This window comes from Balaenoptera physalus (genome assembly GCF_965194825.1).
Source record: "Balaenoptera physalus genome assembly, chromosome: 9".
Classification (NCBI taxonomy): Eukaryota; Metazoa; Chordata; class Mammalia; order Artiodactyla; family Balaenopteridae; genus Balaenoptera; species Balaenoptera physalus.
The window spans coordinates 43,602,977-43,620,169 of record NC_138888.1 but is presented as its reverse complement, the minus strand read 5'-3'; the positions used below and the strand labels follow the sequence as shown (position 1 = coordinate 43,620,169).

General features: G+C 39.9%; 1 protein-coding gene across 3 annotated transcripts in view; it reads left to right on the top strand.

The window, feature by feature from the left end:
- DCBLD1 (discoidin, CUB and LCCL domain containing 1) overlaps window positions 1-17,193 on the top strand; it is a 71,654-nt gene that overhangs the window by 47,329 nt on the left and 7,132 nt on the right. For all 3 annotated transcript variants that reach the window (XM_082475196.1, XM_082475195.1, XM_082475197.1), the window contains 6 exons: window positions 7,671-7,804; window positions 12,945-12,985; window positions 13,958-14,170; window positions 15,617-15,741; window positions 16,006-16,165; window positions 16,254-16,361. In XM_082475196.1, coding sequence (XP_082331322.1) covers window positions 7,671-7,804; window positions 12,945-12,985; window positions 13,958-14,170; window positions 15,617-15,741; window positions 16,006-16,165; window positions 16,254-16,361 — 781 coding nt within the window. The remainder of the gene's footprint in view (window positions 1-7,670; window positions 7,805-12,944; window positions 12,986-13,957; window positions 14,171-15,616; window positions 15,742-16,005; window positions 16,166-16,253; window positions 16,362-17,193) is intronic.

Sequence of the window (17,193 nt, the reverse complement as noted above, 5' to 3'; positions counted from 1 at the left end):
TTTGTTAGCAATCTGTATATCTTCTTTGGAGAAAGGTCTATTTAGGTCTTCTGCCCATTTTTGGATTGGGTTGTTTGTTTATTTAATATTGAGCTGCATGAGCTGTTTATATATTTTAGAGATTAATCCTTTGTCAGTTGCTCTGTTTACAAATATTTTCTCCCATTCTGAAGGTTGTCTTTTTGTCTTGTTTATGGTTCCCTTTGTTGTGCAAAAGCTTTGAAGTTTCCTTACGTCCCATTTGTTTATTTTTGTTTTTATTTCCATTTCTCTAGGAGGTGGGTCAAAAAGGATCTTGCTGTGATTTATGCCATAGTGTTCTTCCTATGTTTTCCTCTAAGAGTTTTATAGTGTCTGGCCTTACATTTAGGTCTTTAATCCATTTTGAGTTTATTTTTGTGTATGGTGTTAGGGTGTGTTCTAATTTCATTCTTTTACGTGTCTCTTTCCAGTTTTCCCAGCAGTACTTATTGAAGAGGCTGTCTTTTCCCCATTGTGTATTCTTCCCTCTTTTATCAAAGATAAGGTGACCATAGGTGCGTGGATTTATCTCTGTGCTTTCTGTCCTGTTCCATTGATGTATATTTCTGTTTTTGTGCCAGTACCATACTGTCTTGATTACTGTAGCTTTGTAGTATAGTCTGAAGTCAGGAAGCCTGATTCCTCCAGCTCCATTTTTCTTTCTCAAGATTGATTTGGCTATTCGGGGTCTTTTCCATTTCCATACAAATTGTGAAATTTTTTGTTCTACTTCTGGGAAAAATGCCAGTGGTAGTTTGATAGGGATTGCATTGAGTCCATAGATTGCTTTGGGTAGTATAATCATTTTCACAATGTTGCTTCTTCCAATCCAAGAACATGGTATATCTCTCCATCTGTTTGTATCATCTTAATTTCTTTCATCAGTGTCTTATGGTTTTCTGCATACAGGTCTTTTGTCTCCTTAGGTAGGTTTATTCCTAGGTATTTTATTCTTTTTCTTGCATTGGTAAATGGGAGTGTTTCCTTAATTTGTCTTTCAGATTTTTCATCATTAGTATATAGGAATGCAAGAGATTTCTGTGCATTAATTTTGTATCCTGCTACTTTACCAAATTCATTCATTAGCTCTAGTAGTTTTCTGGTAGCATCTTTAGGATTCTCTATGTATAGTATCATGTCATCTGCAAACAGTGACAGCTTTATTTCTTCTTTTCCAACTTGGATTCCCTTTATTTCTTTTTCTCCTCTGATTGCTGTGGCTAAAACTTCCAAAACTATGTTGAATCATAGTGGTGAGAGTGGTCAACCTTGTCTTGTTCCTGATCTTAGTGGAAATGGTTTCAGTTTTTCACCATTGAGAACAGTGTTGGCTGTGAGTTTCTCATATATGGCCTTTATTATGTTGCGGTAAGTTCCCTCTATGCCTACTTTCTGGAGGGTTTTTATCATAAATGGGTGTTGGATTTTGTCAAAAGCTTTTTCTGCATCTATTGAGATGATCATATGGTTTTTCTCCTTCTATTTGTTAATATGGTGTATCACATTGACTGATTTGTGTATATTGAAGAATCCTTGCAATCCTGGGATAAATCCCACTTATCATGGTGTATGATCCTTTTAATGTGCTGTTGGATTCTGTTTGCTAGTATTTTGTTGAGGATTTTTGCATCTATGTTCATCAGTGATATTGGCCTGTAGTTTTGTTTGTTTGTGACATCTTTGTCTGGTTTTGGTATCAGGGTGATGGTGGCTTTGTAGAATGAGTTTGGGAGTGTTCCTCCCTCTGCTATATTTTGGAAGAGTTTGAGAAGGACAGGTGTTAGCTCTTCTCTAAATGTTTCATAGAATTCGCCTGTGAAACCATCTGGTCCTGGGGTTTTGTTTGTTGGAAGATTTTTAATCACAGTTTCAATTTCAGTGCTTGTGATTGGTCTGTTCATATTTTCTATTTCTTCCTGGTTCAGCCTTGGAAGGTTGTGCTTTTCTAAGAATTTGTCCATTTCTTCCAGGTTGTCCATTTTATTGGCATATAGTTGCTTGTAGTAATCTCTCATGAGCCCTTGTATTTCTGCAGTGTCTGTTGTAACTTCTCCTCTTTCATTTCTAATTCTATTGATTTGAGTCTTCTCCCTTTTTTCGTGATGAGTCTGGCTAATGGTTTATCAATTTTGTTTATCTTCTCAACGAACCAGCTTTTAGTTTTATTGATCTTTGCTATTGTTTCCTTCATTTCTTTTTCATTTATTTCTGATCTGATCTTTATGATTTCTTTCCTTTTGATAACTTTGGGTTTTTTTGTTATTCTTTCTCTAATTGCTTTAGGTGTAAGGTTAGGTTGTTTATTTGAGATTTTTCTTGTTTCTTGAGGTAGGATTGTATTGCTATAAACTTCCCCCTTAGAACTGCTTTTGCTGCATCCCATAGGTTTTGGGCCATCATGTTTTCATTGTCATTTGTTTCTAGGTATTTTTTTATTTCCTCTTTGATTTCTTCAGTGATCTCTTGGTTATTTAGTAGCATATTGTTTAGCCTCCATGTGTTTGTATTTCTTACAGATTTTTTCCTGTAATTGATATCTAGTCTCATAGTGTTGTGGTTGGAAAAGATACTTAATACGATTTCAATTTTCTTAAATTTACCAAGGCTTGATTTGTGACCCAAGATATGATCTATCCTGGAGAATGTTCCATGAGCACTTGAGAAAAATGTGTATTCTGTTGTTTTTGGGTGGAATGTCTTATAAATATCAATTAAGTCCATATTGTTTAATTTATCATTTAAAGCTTGTGTTTCCTTATGTATTTTCATTTTGGATGATCTGTCCATTGATGAAAGTGGGGGGTTCAATTCCCCTACTATTATTGTGTTACTGTTAATTTCCCCTTTTATGGCTCTTTGCCTCATGTATTGAGGTGCTCCTATGTTGGGTGCATAAATATTTACAATTGTTATATCTTCTTGGATTGATCCCTCGATCATTATGTAGTGTCGTTCTTTGTCTCTTGCAATAGTCTTTATTTTAAAGTCTATTTTGTCTGATATGAGAATTGTTGCTCCAGCTTTCTTTTCATTTCCATTTGCATGGAATATCTTTTTCCATCCCCTCACTTTCAGTCTGTATATGTCCCTAGGTCTGAAGTGGGTCTCTTGTAGACAGCATATATACGGGTCTTGTTTTTGTATCCATTCAGCCAGTCTATGTCTTTTGGTTGGAGCATTTAATCCATTTCCATTTAAGGTAATTATCGATATGTATGTTCCTATTACCATTTTCTTAATTGTTTTGGGTTTGTTATTGTAGGTCTTTTCCTTCTCTTGTGTTTCCTGTCTAGAGAAGTTCCTTTAGCATTTGTTGTAAAGCTGGTTTGGTGGTGCTGAATTCTTTTAACTTTTGCTTGTCTGTAAAGGTTTTAATTTCTCCGTCGAATCTGAATGAGATCCTTGCTGGGTAGAGTATTCTTGGTTGTAGGTTTTTCCCTTTCATCACTATAAATATGTCTTGCCACTCCCTTCTGGCTTGCAGAGTTTCTGCTGAAAGATCAGCTGTTAACCTCATGGGGATTCCCTTGTATGTTATTTGTTGCTTTTCCCTCGCTGCTTTTAATATTTTTTCTTTGTATTTAATGTTTGATAGTTTGATTAATATGTGTCTTGGTGTGTTTCTCTTTGAATTTATCCTGTATGGGACTCTCTGTGCTTCCTGGACTTGATTGACTATTTCCTTTCCCATATTAGGGAATTTTTCAACTATAATCTCTTCAAATATTTCTCAGTCCCTTTCTTTTTCTCTTCTTCTTCTGGGACCCCTATATTTTGGATGTTGTTGCGTTTAATGTTGTCCCAGAGGTCTCTGAGACTGTCCTCAATTCTTTTCATTCTTTTTTCTCTATTCTGCTCTGCAGTAGTTATTTCCACTGTTTAATCTTCCAGGTCACTTATCCGTTCTTCTGCCTCAGTTATTCTGCTATTGATTCCTTCTAGAGAATTTTAAATTTCATTTATTGTGTTGTTCATCATTGTTTGTTTGCTCTTTAGTTCCTCTAGATCCTTGTTAAACGTTTCTTGTATTTTCTCCATTCTATTTCCACGATTTTGGATCATCTTTACTATCATTACTCTGAATTCTTTTTCAGGTAGACTGCCTATTTCCTCTTCATTTGTTTCGTCTAGTGGGTTTTTACCTTGCCCCTTCATCTGCTGGGTATTTCTCTGTCCTCTCATTTTGCTTACCTTACTGTGTGTGGGGTCTCCTTTTTGCAGGCTGCAGGTTTGTAGTTCACGTTGTTTTTGGTGTCTGCCCCCAGTGGGTTAGGTTGGTACAGTGTGTTTTGTAGGCTTCCTGGTGGAGGGGACTGGTGCCTGTGTTCTGGTGGATGAGGCTGGATGTCATCTTTCTGGTGGGCAGGACCATGTCCAGTGGTGTGTTTTCGGGTGTCTGTGACCTTATTTTGATTTTAGGCAGCCTCTCTGCTAATGGGTGGGGTTGTATTCCTGTCTTGCTAGTTGTTGGGCATAGGGTGTCCAGCACTGTAGCTTGCTGGTCCTTGAGTCGAGCTGGGTCTTAGCGTTGAGATGGAGATCTCTGGGACAGCTTTTGCCGTTTGATATTACAAGGGGCAGGGAGGTCTCTGGTGGACCAATGTCCTGAACTTGGCTCTCCCACGTCAGAGGCTCAGGCTTGACACGCGGCCGGAGCACCAGGGCCCTGCCAGCCACACGGTAATCATTCTTTCACGTGGTGGACCAACAGTGGGGCAGGGAGAGTGGTTTGTCCAAGCTAAAATCCAGCTGGAGGAGGTCATGGAGGGACTTACTGGTTGAACGGAGAGGTGGACCCAGGCAATTCAGCAACACGACTATCAGGTTAGCAGAGGCGCCTTCCCCCTAAGACGTTTATATTACATTTTATTTTAATACTTTGTCAATACTTTTTCGTACAAATTGATTTTTCCTAAAGGAAGACTTAAGAAAATACTCCATTTCCGGGATGATTTGATAACTGCTTTGACAGTTGTCTTCTCATGCTGATCTGCTTGGCCATCTTTTGTGGCTCAGTGAACTTCAGGGATGTTTAGTTCCATCAACCTTCAAGTTCATGAGTCTTGCATGTGTACTCCTCACCTGTCCATTGCATTCCCTTCCCTGAAGAATTACATTTAAATTATTTTGTTTGTTTAAGGCAATCACTAATTAACATAGGCTTTCCTATATTTACATTTCGGTGAGGTTTAGACCTCAAAATAGCTAGAAAATAAAGTATAAATCTACTGTTCAAAAGGAAATGTTTAAAAAGCAGGTTCAGTGAATGTGAATTTTAAAAATTGATACCAAAAAAGCCCCAACTTTAGAAAACATCAATTTTATTTAAGTTAGTGGGTGAGCGAGTGATTTTTTTAAGGAAATAACTCAGGAAAGGGCTGATAATTTTATTATAATAATATGATAGCCAGATCTGGTGGTTATTCTCCTGGGGATGTATCCTATGGCCTGCATTTAATATTATGAAAAAATATTAAATAAATACGTGTAATTTAACATTCAATAATGCAATGAAATAAACTCCATAAAAGGGGCACATACCACTGGGTTCCCTCAATGCTGGGGCCTGTGGGAAATGAGAATATCTGTTGGGCAATGAAGCTGATAGGTCATGTTGCTTGTTGGCCTGTGAATCTAATCTGTCCTCTTGTTACCATGGAGGCCCTTGTACATGCCAAGTCCAGTGAGAGCTCTACACACAGGGCAGGGATGCTGGGATGAAGACCATCCCATCCCCAGACTGAATTCCAAGGAAGCCAGGTGATCCTAGGGACAAGGGAATAGCTGCCCAGCCGACCACTTTGTTTTTCATTTGGGGCTGAGAGAGGGAGGCAGGCCTGCATGGACCCTATAAGAGGTATACAGGGTGCCATTTAGAATCACAAGGTGATTCTAGACATCACCCAGCCCAGCCTTTTCATTGTGAAGATGAATTGGGAAGCCAGGTCCAGAGCAGGGAGGTGACTTAAGCACACCTGGTAGAGTTAGAGGCAGAGTCAGGATGATGAGCTAAATTGCTGAATTTAAATCCAGGACTTTTACAGCCAGCTCCTCTATTTTGTACCCTAAGAGTCTAAAACAGTAATAAGAAACCTTTTTAAGAAAATTCAGAAAAAATGAAAATGCAAGCTGCCCCTTTAAAGAGTACTATCTTTCTCTTCTAATTCCTCTTTTTTTCCCCACAAATCAAGAAGGGTAGTATCTGCATCAGTTTCAGCATTCTCCTATTTCTTCTCTGTCATGAAATCCTCCCCCTTTTTTCACTATGATAGCAGTCATTGCAAAACTGACTCCCTTTGCCAAATCTAATCTAGTTTGGGAAGTATGAGCTCTCTATGTTAAAGATCACAAAAGTTCTCAACTTTATTGCAACCACATTAGTTGCAAAATACAGTTGGTCTCACTGGTCCTCCTAATACTGTAACCTAAATCTAGGGAAAACTTTCCACTGCAGTAAGGTAAACAGTGTTGTCATTAACACAAAGAGAAACCCCCAAGTTCAGTTATTGAAACACAATTTCATGAGCTGCTTTTCTCTTTTCGGCACTAGCCATTGCAGAGAAGCAAGGCATTGCTAAAATTTATTTAGGAAAAGATCCTCTCGGCCCCTCAGTCCTGGGCTAAATACCTAATCACCCTCCCCCACGGGTCTGTGCTCGAGGGGACGTACGGGCCTGGGCACCCCGTGGAACAGTTCCACTTCTTCCTGCAGTCGCACTTTCAACCACGGGGTCCCCTGCTAATCAGAGCCAGCCAGGTACCCCTGCTGGGTTTGTCACACCAGCCAGCAGCCTTGGAGGGCTGAGCAGGTGCCAGCTGTTTGACCCTCTCAGAGGAGATTCAGGAATTGAGGTGGAGGCCTTGGGCCCTGGGTTGCTCGTCATCACTCTGAGACCTTCATGAAGTTTTCTGTTTTATTCAGTGTTCTGTGGCTGACACTACCATTTTGGTTTTGATGCCTTGTTAAATCTCTAATTTTAAAATGAAGCTATGGTATGGAAGGTTCAGCTTTTCAAATGATCCTCAGTATGTATATTTAGTAAAGCGAATGTAAGAAACTAATGTTATCCATTCTTGCTGAACAAGTCACCCCAAAACTTAGTGGCTTAGAATGACAGCCATTTTCTTTGCTGATGAGTTTGTGGGTTGGCAGTGTGGGCTGGTTGGTTCTTAAGCTTCCTTTACCTAGAATTGCGCCTGCAGCTGCAGTCGTGTGGCAGGTCATCTGGGGTGGGAGTCTAAGGTGGCCTCACTGACATATGTGGCAGTTTGCCAGGCCATGTTACCTGCAGCAGAACAAAGCAAGCGCCAGGGCCCAGTTCAGAGTCGGTGTGGGAGATGACCACACCACCAGGAGGCGTTATTCACTGGGGAGCCATGAATACTGTAAATTACCTCCCTTCCTTCCTCCCTAGTGGAAGGGTTCCCAGGTTCGTCAGCATAAATAGAATGACTCTGATGTCATTCTGAGATAGTTAGCCAATAATTTTTTCCACCCCCTTCTACTTTTTATTTAAATGAATTATTATTTAGCCATGTCAGGGGTCAAATAGGGATCCTGAGCACAAGTTGTAACAAAATGTAAAGCTCCCGCTATATTTCAGATGTATTGTTGAGCCATTTGTAAGTGGGATGTTGCTGTGTTTCAGACCTCTTTACTATGCAAAGCCGCCATCCATGCAGGAGTAATTGCAGATGAAGTGGGCGGTCAGATTGGTGTGCTTCTGCGCAGAGGCGTGAGTCGATACGAAGGGATCCTGGCCAATGGTGTACTCTCAAGGCAGTAAGTACCTCGCCTTTTGTTCCGAGTGGAAGGTAACCCCGCAGGCACAAGTCATCAGCTCACAGTCTGGAAAGGGCTGCAGGCATGTGATACCAAGGGCATGTCAACTGGGAAAAATGTGTGTGACTGCTTAGAACAGCATTTATGCTGTCAGTGTGGAAGACAAGTGCAGCAATAAAAAAGCTCACTGACAAGTAAGTTAGAATAGCACACATCTGAAGCCCCAGGACAGAGGAGCATTCTACTCTCGGGTGCTCCAGGGGGAGGGGATAAAGCTTATTCCTCTCTAGTTTTTCCTGATTCTGTAAATTAATGATCATCACCAATATCACCAAAGATACTGAAGGAGATAAGGGACTGAAATAAACCCAGCAGAACCACTGAACTCCCTAGAGGATCCCTAGAGACAGTCTCTTAAGGATGAATAATAGTTGGGAAGTGAAAAAAAGATGGCTTTTTTTTTTTTTTTTAACATTGTTAACTTCTCTGTTCCGTGTTATCCTCTGATCTTTTCGCTTCATAAGAAAAAAGTATGTCAATTGCTTTAAACACTTCAACCTCAGCTTTTAATGCTTTCAGGTTTCCTCAGCTTCTAGAGTGGAAAACTAGAGCTGTTTGAACTAAAATAGGCCAGCCTTGTGATCCAGCTGTCCACCAGTATAAACAGGCAGCTTGGAATGGTCCAGAGGGACACTTGCTTTGGAATGGATGGCTGCCTAGTGAGGGAACAGTGCTCCTTGAGCCACTGTACAGCTGGTGTCCTTGGGGATTGGTTCCAGGACCCCCGTGGATACCAAAATCCACGGATGCTCAAGTCCCTTATATAAAATGGCATAATCTTTACATATAACTATGCACATCCTCCCATGTACTTTAAATCATCTCTAGATTATTTATACCTAATACAATATAAATGCTATGTAAATAGTTGTAAATACAATGTAAATGTTGTGTAAATAGGTGCCAGTATGTGGCAAATTCCAATTTTACTTCTTGGAATTTTCTGGAATTTTTTTTTTTTTCTGAACATTTTCACTCTGTGGTTGGTTGAATCTGGGGAAGCAGAATCTGCAGATACGGCTGACATATATGCACATGTATGTATACACACATGTACTATTTACATAAATACAATTTTATAATATATACACATGTATTATATATACTTACATATATGCACACACATATGTATATGCATTTTTTTAAATTTAATTTTATTTATTTATTTTTGGTTGCATTGTGCCTTTGTTGCTGCGCGCGGGCTTTCTCTAGTTGCAGTGAGCGGGGGCTACTCTTTGTTGCGGTGCACGGGCTTCTCACTGCAGTGGCTTTTCTTGTTGCAGAGCACGGGCTCTAGGCATGCGGGCTTCAGTAGTTGTGGCTTGCAGGCTCTGGAGCGCAGGCTCAGTAGTTGTGGTGCACGGGCTTAGTTGCTCCATGGCATGTGGGATCTTCCTGGACCAGGGCTCGAACCTGTGTCCCCTGCATTGGCAGGTGGATTCTTAACCACTGCGCCACCAGGAAAGCCCTACATTTTTTTTACTTATGTACTTGCCTCAAACTCTTTGGGACATTAAAATTTATATACTGATTTATATATTTATATCCTGATTTATAGTAAGAGTGATTGCTTATGCACAGTAAGCTTTAAATGTCTGCTTGACTTTGACTTTTGAGGATGTTTCTTTTTTTTTTTTTTAATTTTATTGGAGTATAGTTGATTTACAATGTTCTGTTAGTTTCAGGTCTACAGCAAAGTGATTCAGTTATACATATACATATAGTCATTCTTTTTTAGATACTTTTCTCATTTAGGTTATCACAGAATAGAGTTCCCTGTGTTATACAGTAGGTCCTTGTTGGTTATCTATCTTATGTATAGTAGTGTGTGTATGTTCATCCCAAGCTCCTGAATTATCCCTACCCCCCAGGTTTCCCCTTTGTAACCATAAGTTTGTTTCAGATATCTGTAAGGTTGTTTCTGTTTTGTAAATAAGTTCATTTGTATCATTTTTAAAAGTCAGATCTCACATTTGTATCATTTTTTAAAATCAGATCCCACATATGAGTGATATCATATATTTGTCTTTTTCTGACTTACTTCCCTTAGTATGATAATCTCTGGGTCCATCCATATTGCTGCAAATAGCATTATCTCATTCTTTTTTATGGCTGAGTAATATTCCACTGTATAGATGTACCACATCTTTATCCATTCCTCTGTCAATGGGCATTTAGGTTGCTTCCATCTCTTGGCTGTTGTAAATAGTGCTGCAGTGAACATTGGGAGGATCTATTTCTTTTTATGTTTTTTATTGTTTGCTCTATTGATAATAAGGTGCTGTTTCAGGAAGGTATCAAGCTGTGGCCTAGATTTGTTAGGTGCTGCTCTCTCCAAATAGGAACAAAGAACTGGCCTTTGGCTTTAAATCTGTTTTTGGACTCTCTTGCCTATGTTTGAATACATTTGAATGCTTCTTTTGTAGAAAAATAGGATAGTAAAGTTTAACTTGTACTACTTGGATTTTATTTTACTTTTGAAGAAAAGTTATTTAAACTATTAAGTAAAAGTAGACATAATGTTCTCAATTCTGCTACATCAACTGGACTTAATACATATGAAGTCACTTTATATAATTTGATATTAAACTTTGATGCAAAAATAAGAGTCCAGAAATCTAAACCATTCATGAATTAGGAAAAGTTTTGCTCCACATTCCATATAGTTATTTGAACTAATTGTCCGATTTTTGTTTTGGTGGAAGTAGTTAGAAAGTCTAGAATTATGTCAAGGCCCCTTTTCCCATCTGGCTCTGTGGTTTGGCACCATCTTTTTGTACTGAACAGAAAAGAGTAAGCTGTGTGCTCATACAGTCTCTTCCACTCGTTTCCATTCCCAGATCTTCAGGGAGCAGTTGTTTTGATCTGTGCTGTTTCGCTGTTGGGGAAGCACTGTACATGCGGTCATTGAACTTCTGTTCCCACACATGATTGTTTGGCGTTCAGGAAGAAACACAGAAGGAAGCATTGCAGCTGAGGAAGAAGTGGTCCCTAAAGTAAATATCTAGGGTTCTTCTGGGATTCATCCCGGGTCAGGTCACTTCCTTGATCTGAGGAGACCAGAATGGAATCAGGAAGAGCGATTGACCTCACACAGAGGATGATGGCTCAAACCATCTGCAGGGAAGGCTTTTCTTTGTTTACCTCAGACTATTCCTGATTGCTTCTACAGCCCTCTGGGAAGGCTGGCAGTTCCTGGAATCTGATTGAATTCATTCACCCTAATGTGTGAATGCCTTAGAACCCCGTTTTCCCTAGGGGGATTTCAAAGAGGAAGCTTATTTACCTATAGAATTCTCTAGTGGTTGTATTTAATTAACTTAATTGGGTGAAATGGAAAAACATATTCCAGCTGATAATAGAGGAAAGCCAGGCAGAGAGATCTTAGAAGCAGAACCTTACCTAGCATTTTCTTCTCAGGATGAACTCCAAAGCTAACCTTCTTTCCTTAACTTCTCTTTTTCAACAACAATAAAGTAAATATTTTAATGTTTCATGGCAGTGGGAGTGCGTTTAGGCGATCAGGGTTGCAGCAGTATTATTTGGGCTTATCTGGGCCAAACTTCAAGTGTAATACTTTGTGCAGGAACATTAGAGAAAATGCAAAAATCAGTCAAAGAGAGGCTCTAAAATCTTAACAAATTTAAATACAAATGGCAACAGTGTGCACCTTTCTTTAACGCTTAGGAGAGCTGGGTCCTTACCCCTGCTTGGCCACTAACTGTGAACTGAAGAAGGTCCCATGACCCAAGTGGGTCTGCATTTTCTCCTGTACGAAATGATTGGTGCCTGCGTTATATTCAGCACAGATTATAACAGAATCTTTATGTGGAAAACCAGGGCTTACAGAGTCTCTGCCTGAGAGTGGACAAAGAATATGAAAGAAAAACCTGTTACTTAAAACAAAAACAAAATGTTGCTGTGAAGATGCTTCTGTCCAGACTAGTTTTGGGTTCTCTGTGGATTTCACATTTCAGTACCCTCTCTGTCCATTATTGCCACAATAATTCAGAGTTAAACATTTAAAATAGGAGTACTCTCAGACTGTAAAATAACTGAACATGACAGCGACATCTACCTTTTTTTGTTTACCTGTAGTATCTAATATAGTAAGTACGATGCATAGATTAATCTTGAGACTTCCAAGTTTTCTATTCATTCTACATATTGTTACAGCATTGAGTTGGTGAGGGATTTACAAAAAGATACATGCGATCTTAGGCCTTAGGAACCTCTTTTCCGCAGAAGGAGACAACTGCCGAGCAAGGCTGATTTGATAAGTTCACCAGGAGAGTAATACAAGGTACAGAACGCGGGGGTCCAGAGGCCCAGGGATCAATGCCAGATGTGCAGGACTGTCTTGCAGCGGTTCAGGACCTGTCAGTGAGGTGCTCTGAGTTTTCTCCAGCTGCACCTTGTCATCCAGAAGCAGGAGGTGGTTCATGGTTTGGTGTCCTTGCTGCACTAGGTAGGAGTGTGACTGGAGAGAGAGAGACTGGGGCGGAGGCTCTCCGCGGAGCCACGCTGCTGGGGCAGGACCCCTCAGGCAAGGAGCGGAGAAGTCTGTAGGGAAGGCAGCTAGCAAATGACATGCTCGTTCTTCTGAAAGTGATCAGGCATCTTCATGTCTCAGTGGTCCTGGACTGTTGAAGCGAGTGGGGCGCTGGAGGGGCGCCTTCTGAGCAAAGGGAGCGTTCAGGGCAGTCATCCTTTCTGTCTCCATCACGACGTATCATTAATTGGGATTTAAGGGTGTCCTGGAGACTGTATATGTGCCTGCTCCTTCCCAATACAATGTGGCGTGATGGAAACAGCACAGGATTGTGATTCAAAAGCAGTACCTCAAGAGTCCTGGCTGCTTGTCACCTGTATGAATTCAGGAAAGTTGCTTACCTTCGAAGGGCCTGAGTTTCTTGGTCTATGAAATACCAATGACAGAGATAATGACAGTAGCCTTGCCGGGTGCCCTGAGGACCACGTGAGGTGTGGGAAGGCTCTGAGCCCCATCCTGTAGCGCTGTACCAGTCATTAAGATCCAGTTACGCAACTCACCTCCTCATCTTTGTGTTTATTGTTTCAGTGGTTCCCTGTCAGACAAGCGATTCCTGTTTCCCTCCAATGGTAAGGATCATGCTTTCCTTAAGAATTTGATATTTTAAAATCTTCAGGGGTAGTTTATTCTTCCATACCCCTCAGATGATACAGTTTAAAAGATTAATTTTTTCTTTTCCCCTCAGGTCATGTAGCACCAAGTATGCTGTGACTTAAAAATACATCAGACAATAAACCCAGTTAACATTAGGAAAAAAATATTTTTCTTTATAATCTCTCTAAAACTTTTGCCAGAAAAAAATGAAAATTTGAAATGACAGTTAAGATAAATTCCTTTATGTTAGATTTTAACAGAAAAACCTTTTGAGCAGTGCAATTTGATTTGTGTGTATCTGGAATGAAGTTATTGAAAATGAATAGCATAAAGGCTTTTTTAGCCCCTCTGTCATGGAATATGTTCTGGGGAAATAGTCTCCCTCACATAAAATAACATATTTCGAGGAGAACAGTACAAACATGTCTTCTCTGCCCAGGAGGAGGACTGGCCTTTATCTGCAACCTCCACATTGTCTTGGACATGGTATAGTTAAGCTCCCAGGGGTGATGTTGGGTACAATTAACTGATCTTCGGAGCACCTGACGTACCTGTTCTTCAAGGGTAGAGAGCGTGGAGTCCTCCCTCTGATCAAGTGAGAAGAACCTCAGCATTTTCAGCTTTTAGGACACCTTGTACTTCGTTGAAATCATGGTGAATTTAGATTAGAAAGGAAAATCTACAGTGGGGACAAAGAGATGTCACTTATAGGGGACATAAGGTCCATTAAGAAGAAAAGCAGCAACAGTATCAAGATACCACAGCACCAGCGAGTCAAATGCAAGTCTGAATCATTAAAAAACTAGTAATTAAACAGTTGATTCAATATCAGAATGGAAGTAAATCAACCGAATAATTCTAGGTGAAACGGGGTGCTTTTTTTTTTTTTTTTTTTAGTTTTCATTTTGTGTCTATATCTGAAATATTTCCCTGCCCTTTTTTTCTAGGTTGCAGCAGATCCTTGAGTTTGGAACCTGACCGGCAAATCAGAGCTTCTTCTTCTTGGGAGTGGATCAATGAGACTGGAGATCAGGTCCGTTGGTCTCCTGGCCAAGCCCGACTTCAGGACCAAGGCCCGTCATGGGCTTCGGGGGACAGGAGCAAGAACCACAAACGAGAGTGGCTGAGGATAGATTTGGGAGAGAAAAAGAAAATAACAGGTACTGAAACGAGTGCAGTTTCACAAAACAAGATGACTTGCAGTTGAAATTATGTTTTGAATTTGCACAGGTGCCCCCACCTCAGTACTCCATGTCTTTTTTTTTTTAATCTTTATTGGCGTATAATTGCTTTACAGTGTTGTGTTAGTTTCTGCTGTACAACAAAGTGAATCAGCTATATGCATACATATATCCCCATATCCCCTCCCTCTTGCGTCTCCCTCCCACCCTCCCTATCCCACCCCTCTAGGTGGTCACAAAGCACCAAGCTGATCTCCCTGTGCTATGCGGCTGCTTCCTACTAGCTATCTATTTTACATTTAGTAGTGTGTATATTGTCAGTGCCACTCTCTCACTTCGTCCCAGCTTCCCCTTCCCACCCTGTGTCCTCAAGTCCGTTCTCTACATCTGCGTCTTTATTCCTGCCCTGCCACTAAGTTCATCAGTACCATTTTTTTAGATTCCATATATATGTGTTAGCATATGGTATTTGTTTTTCTCCTTCTGACTTACTTCACTCTGTATGACAAACTCTAGGTCCATCCACGTCCCTACAAATAAGTCAATTTCGTTCCTTTTTATGGCTAAGTAATATTCCATTGTATATATGTGCCACATCTTCTTTATTCATCTGTTGATGGACATTTAGGTTGCTTCCATGTCCTGGCTATTGTAAATAGTGCTGCACTGAACATCGGGGTGCATATATCTTTTCGAATTATGGTTTTCCCAGGGTATATGCCCAGTAGTGGGATTGCTGGGTTGTATGGTAGTTCAATTTTTAGTTTTTTAAGGAACCTCCATACTGTTCTCCATAGTGGCTGTATCAATTTACATTCCCACCAACAGTGCAGGAGGGTTCCCTTTTTTCCACACTCTCTCCAGCATTTATTGTTTCTAGAGTTTTTGATGATGGCCATTCTGACCAGTGTGAGGTGATACCTCACTGTGGTTTTGATTTGCATTTCTCTAATGATTAGTGATGTTGAACATCTTTTCATGTGTTTGTTGGCCATCTGTATATCTTCTTTGGAGAAATGTCTGTTTAGGTCTTTTGCCCATTTTTGAATTGGGTTGTTTGTTTTTTTGATATTGAGCTGCATGAGCTGCTTGTATATTTTGGAGATTAATCCTTTGTCAGTTGCCATGTCTTTTTTAAAAGTAACAAATCTTCACATTGTCTCTGTGGGAAGAACCTGTATGCAGGGGGTAAGGATGGATGTGTGGGTGAGAGAGCTGATATCTCCATGCTGAAACCTTTTTATGGCATATTGTCAGTGTGAAAAGACTCAATTGTCATCACGTTTCTAAATGCAGATAAGAAAAGCAGGCCTGTAAAATGATTTGCAATTTCAAATGAGAGGGAAAAAAAGAAAAGAAACCTGAAGTTATAATACATGTTGTGTAACATATTTTTAAAACTAACCCATAATATTTTCTTACAAGGAATTAGGACCACTGGATCCACACAGTCAAATTTCAACTTTTATGTAAAGAGTTTTGTAATGAACTTCAGAAACAACAACTCCAAGTGGGAGACCTATAAAGGAATTGTGAATAATGAAGAAAAGGTAAGAGACACTGGAGGAAGGAACTGAGTAGGAGAGTGGGCCTCCAAATATTTTCATCAGTTCGTCAGTGTGTTTCCAAAAACAGATGCACAGCACCAGATTACTTAGCTTTTGAGTGCAAAGCCTTGTAACTTCAATATCAAGCATGTCTATAAAAAAGCAACAGAGAATCCTCGCTTTGATTTCATATAACCAGGTGTGAGTGGATTGATAAAGACCTAGAAACTAATAGAATCTTCAGGTAAATGTTACCTGTTCCTACAGGTGTTTCAGGGCAACTCTAATTTTCGGGACCCTGTGCGGAACAATTTCATCCCTCCCATTGTGGCCAGATATGTGCGTGTTATCCCCCAGACGTGGCACCAGAGGATAGCCTTGAAAGTGGAGCTCCTTGGCTGCCAGATTGCACCAAGTAGGACTCAGGGTGAGTCAGTGAGTTACTGGATTCTGGTCGTCACCTTTCACAAATTGTTGTTATTAATGTGGTTTCTCTAACATCTCTTCTCGCTCAGGTAATGACTCATTGGTGTGGAGCAAAACAAGTCTAAATACTGTTGGTTCAACTAACAGAGAAGATGAGACAATCTTAAAACCCATACCCTCTGAAGAAATGCCCAAAGGTAGGGCAGTTATCGTTTTGCGGTTTCTTAAGGAATATAACTTGTACTCCAGCCAATAATATGGTAGCTTCAACAACATTATTTTTTTCTGTGTCATGTAAGTGTCTGGGGGCAGATGGTCGAGAGATATCTGCACATGTGTAAAATAATATATGTCCGCACTTTTCATTACACTATTGTAAGTAGAAAAAGACTGGAAACAAACATATGCGCCCTTCAAACACTATGTAAATCTTTTATAGAAAAATAAAACAATAGCACATCCATACCATGGATTACTCTACAGCCATAAAAAAAAGAATGTGTTAGTAATATAGAAGGTTCTCTGAGACACACTGACAACTTAAAAAAATAAGCATGGTACAGAACAGTTTACATAGCACTCGACCATGTGTGTAAAAGCAGGGGGTGATACAGCATCTATATATATATATATATATTCTTCCCAGTATATCTGGAAAAATGTCAAGAGACATAATTTCACATAGAGGAAGAACAGAGGTGGAAGGGAGACATTCCATTCCGTACCTTTTTATACTTTTTGAATTTTAAACATATAAATGTATATAATCTATTCAAATAATAAACATTAAAAATACATTTATTTTTTCAGAATGTAAAATAATTTGCATATTCATTTTACAAAGTTTGGAAAGATTAGAGATATATAAATAAGAAAATAAAAATCATCCATAGGGACTTCCCTGGTGGCGCAGTGGTTAAGAATCTGCCTGCCAATGCAGGGGACATGGGTTCAAGCCCTGGTCCAGGAAGATCCCACATGCCGCAGAGCAACTAAGCCCGTGCGCCACAACTACTGAGCCTGCGCTCT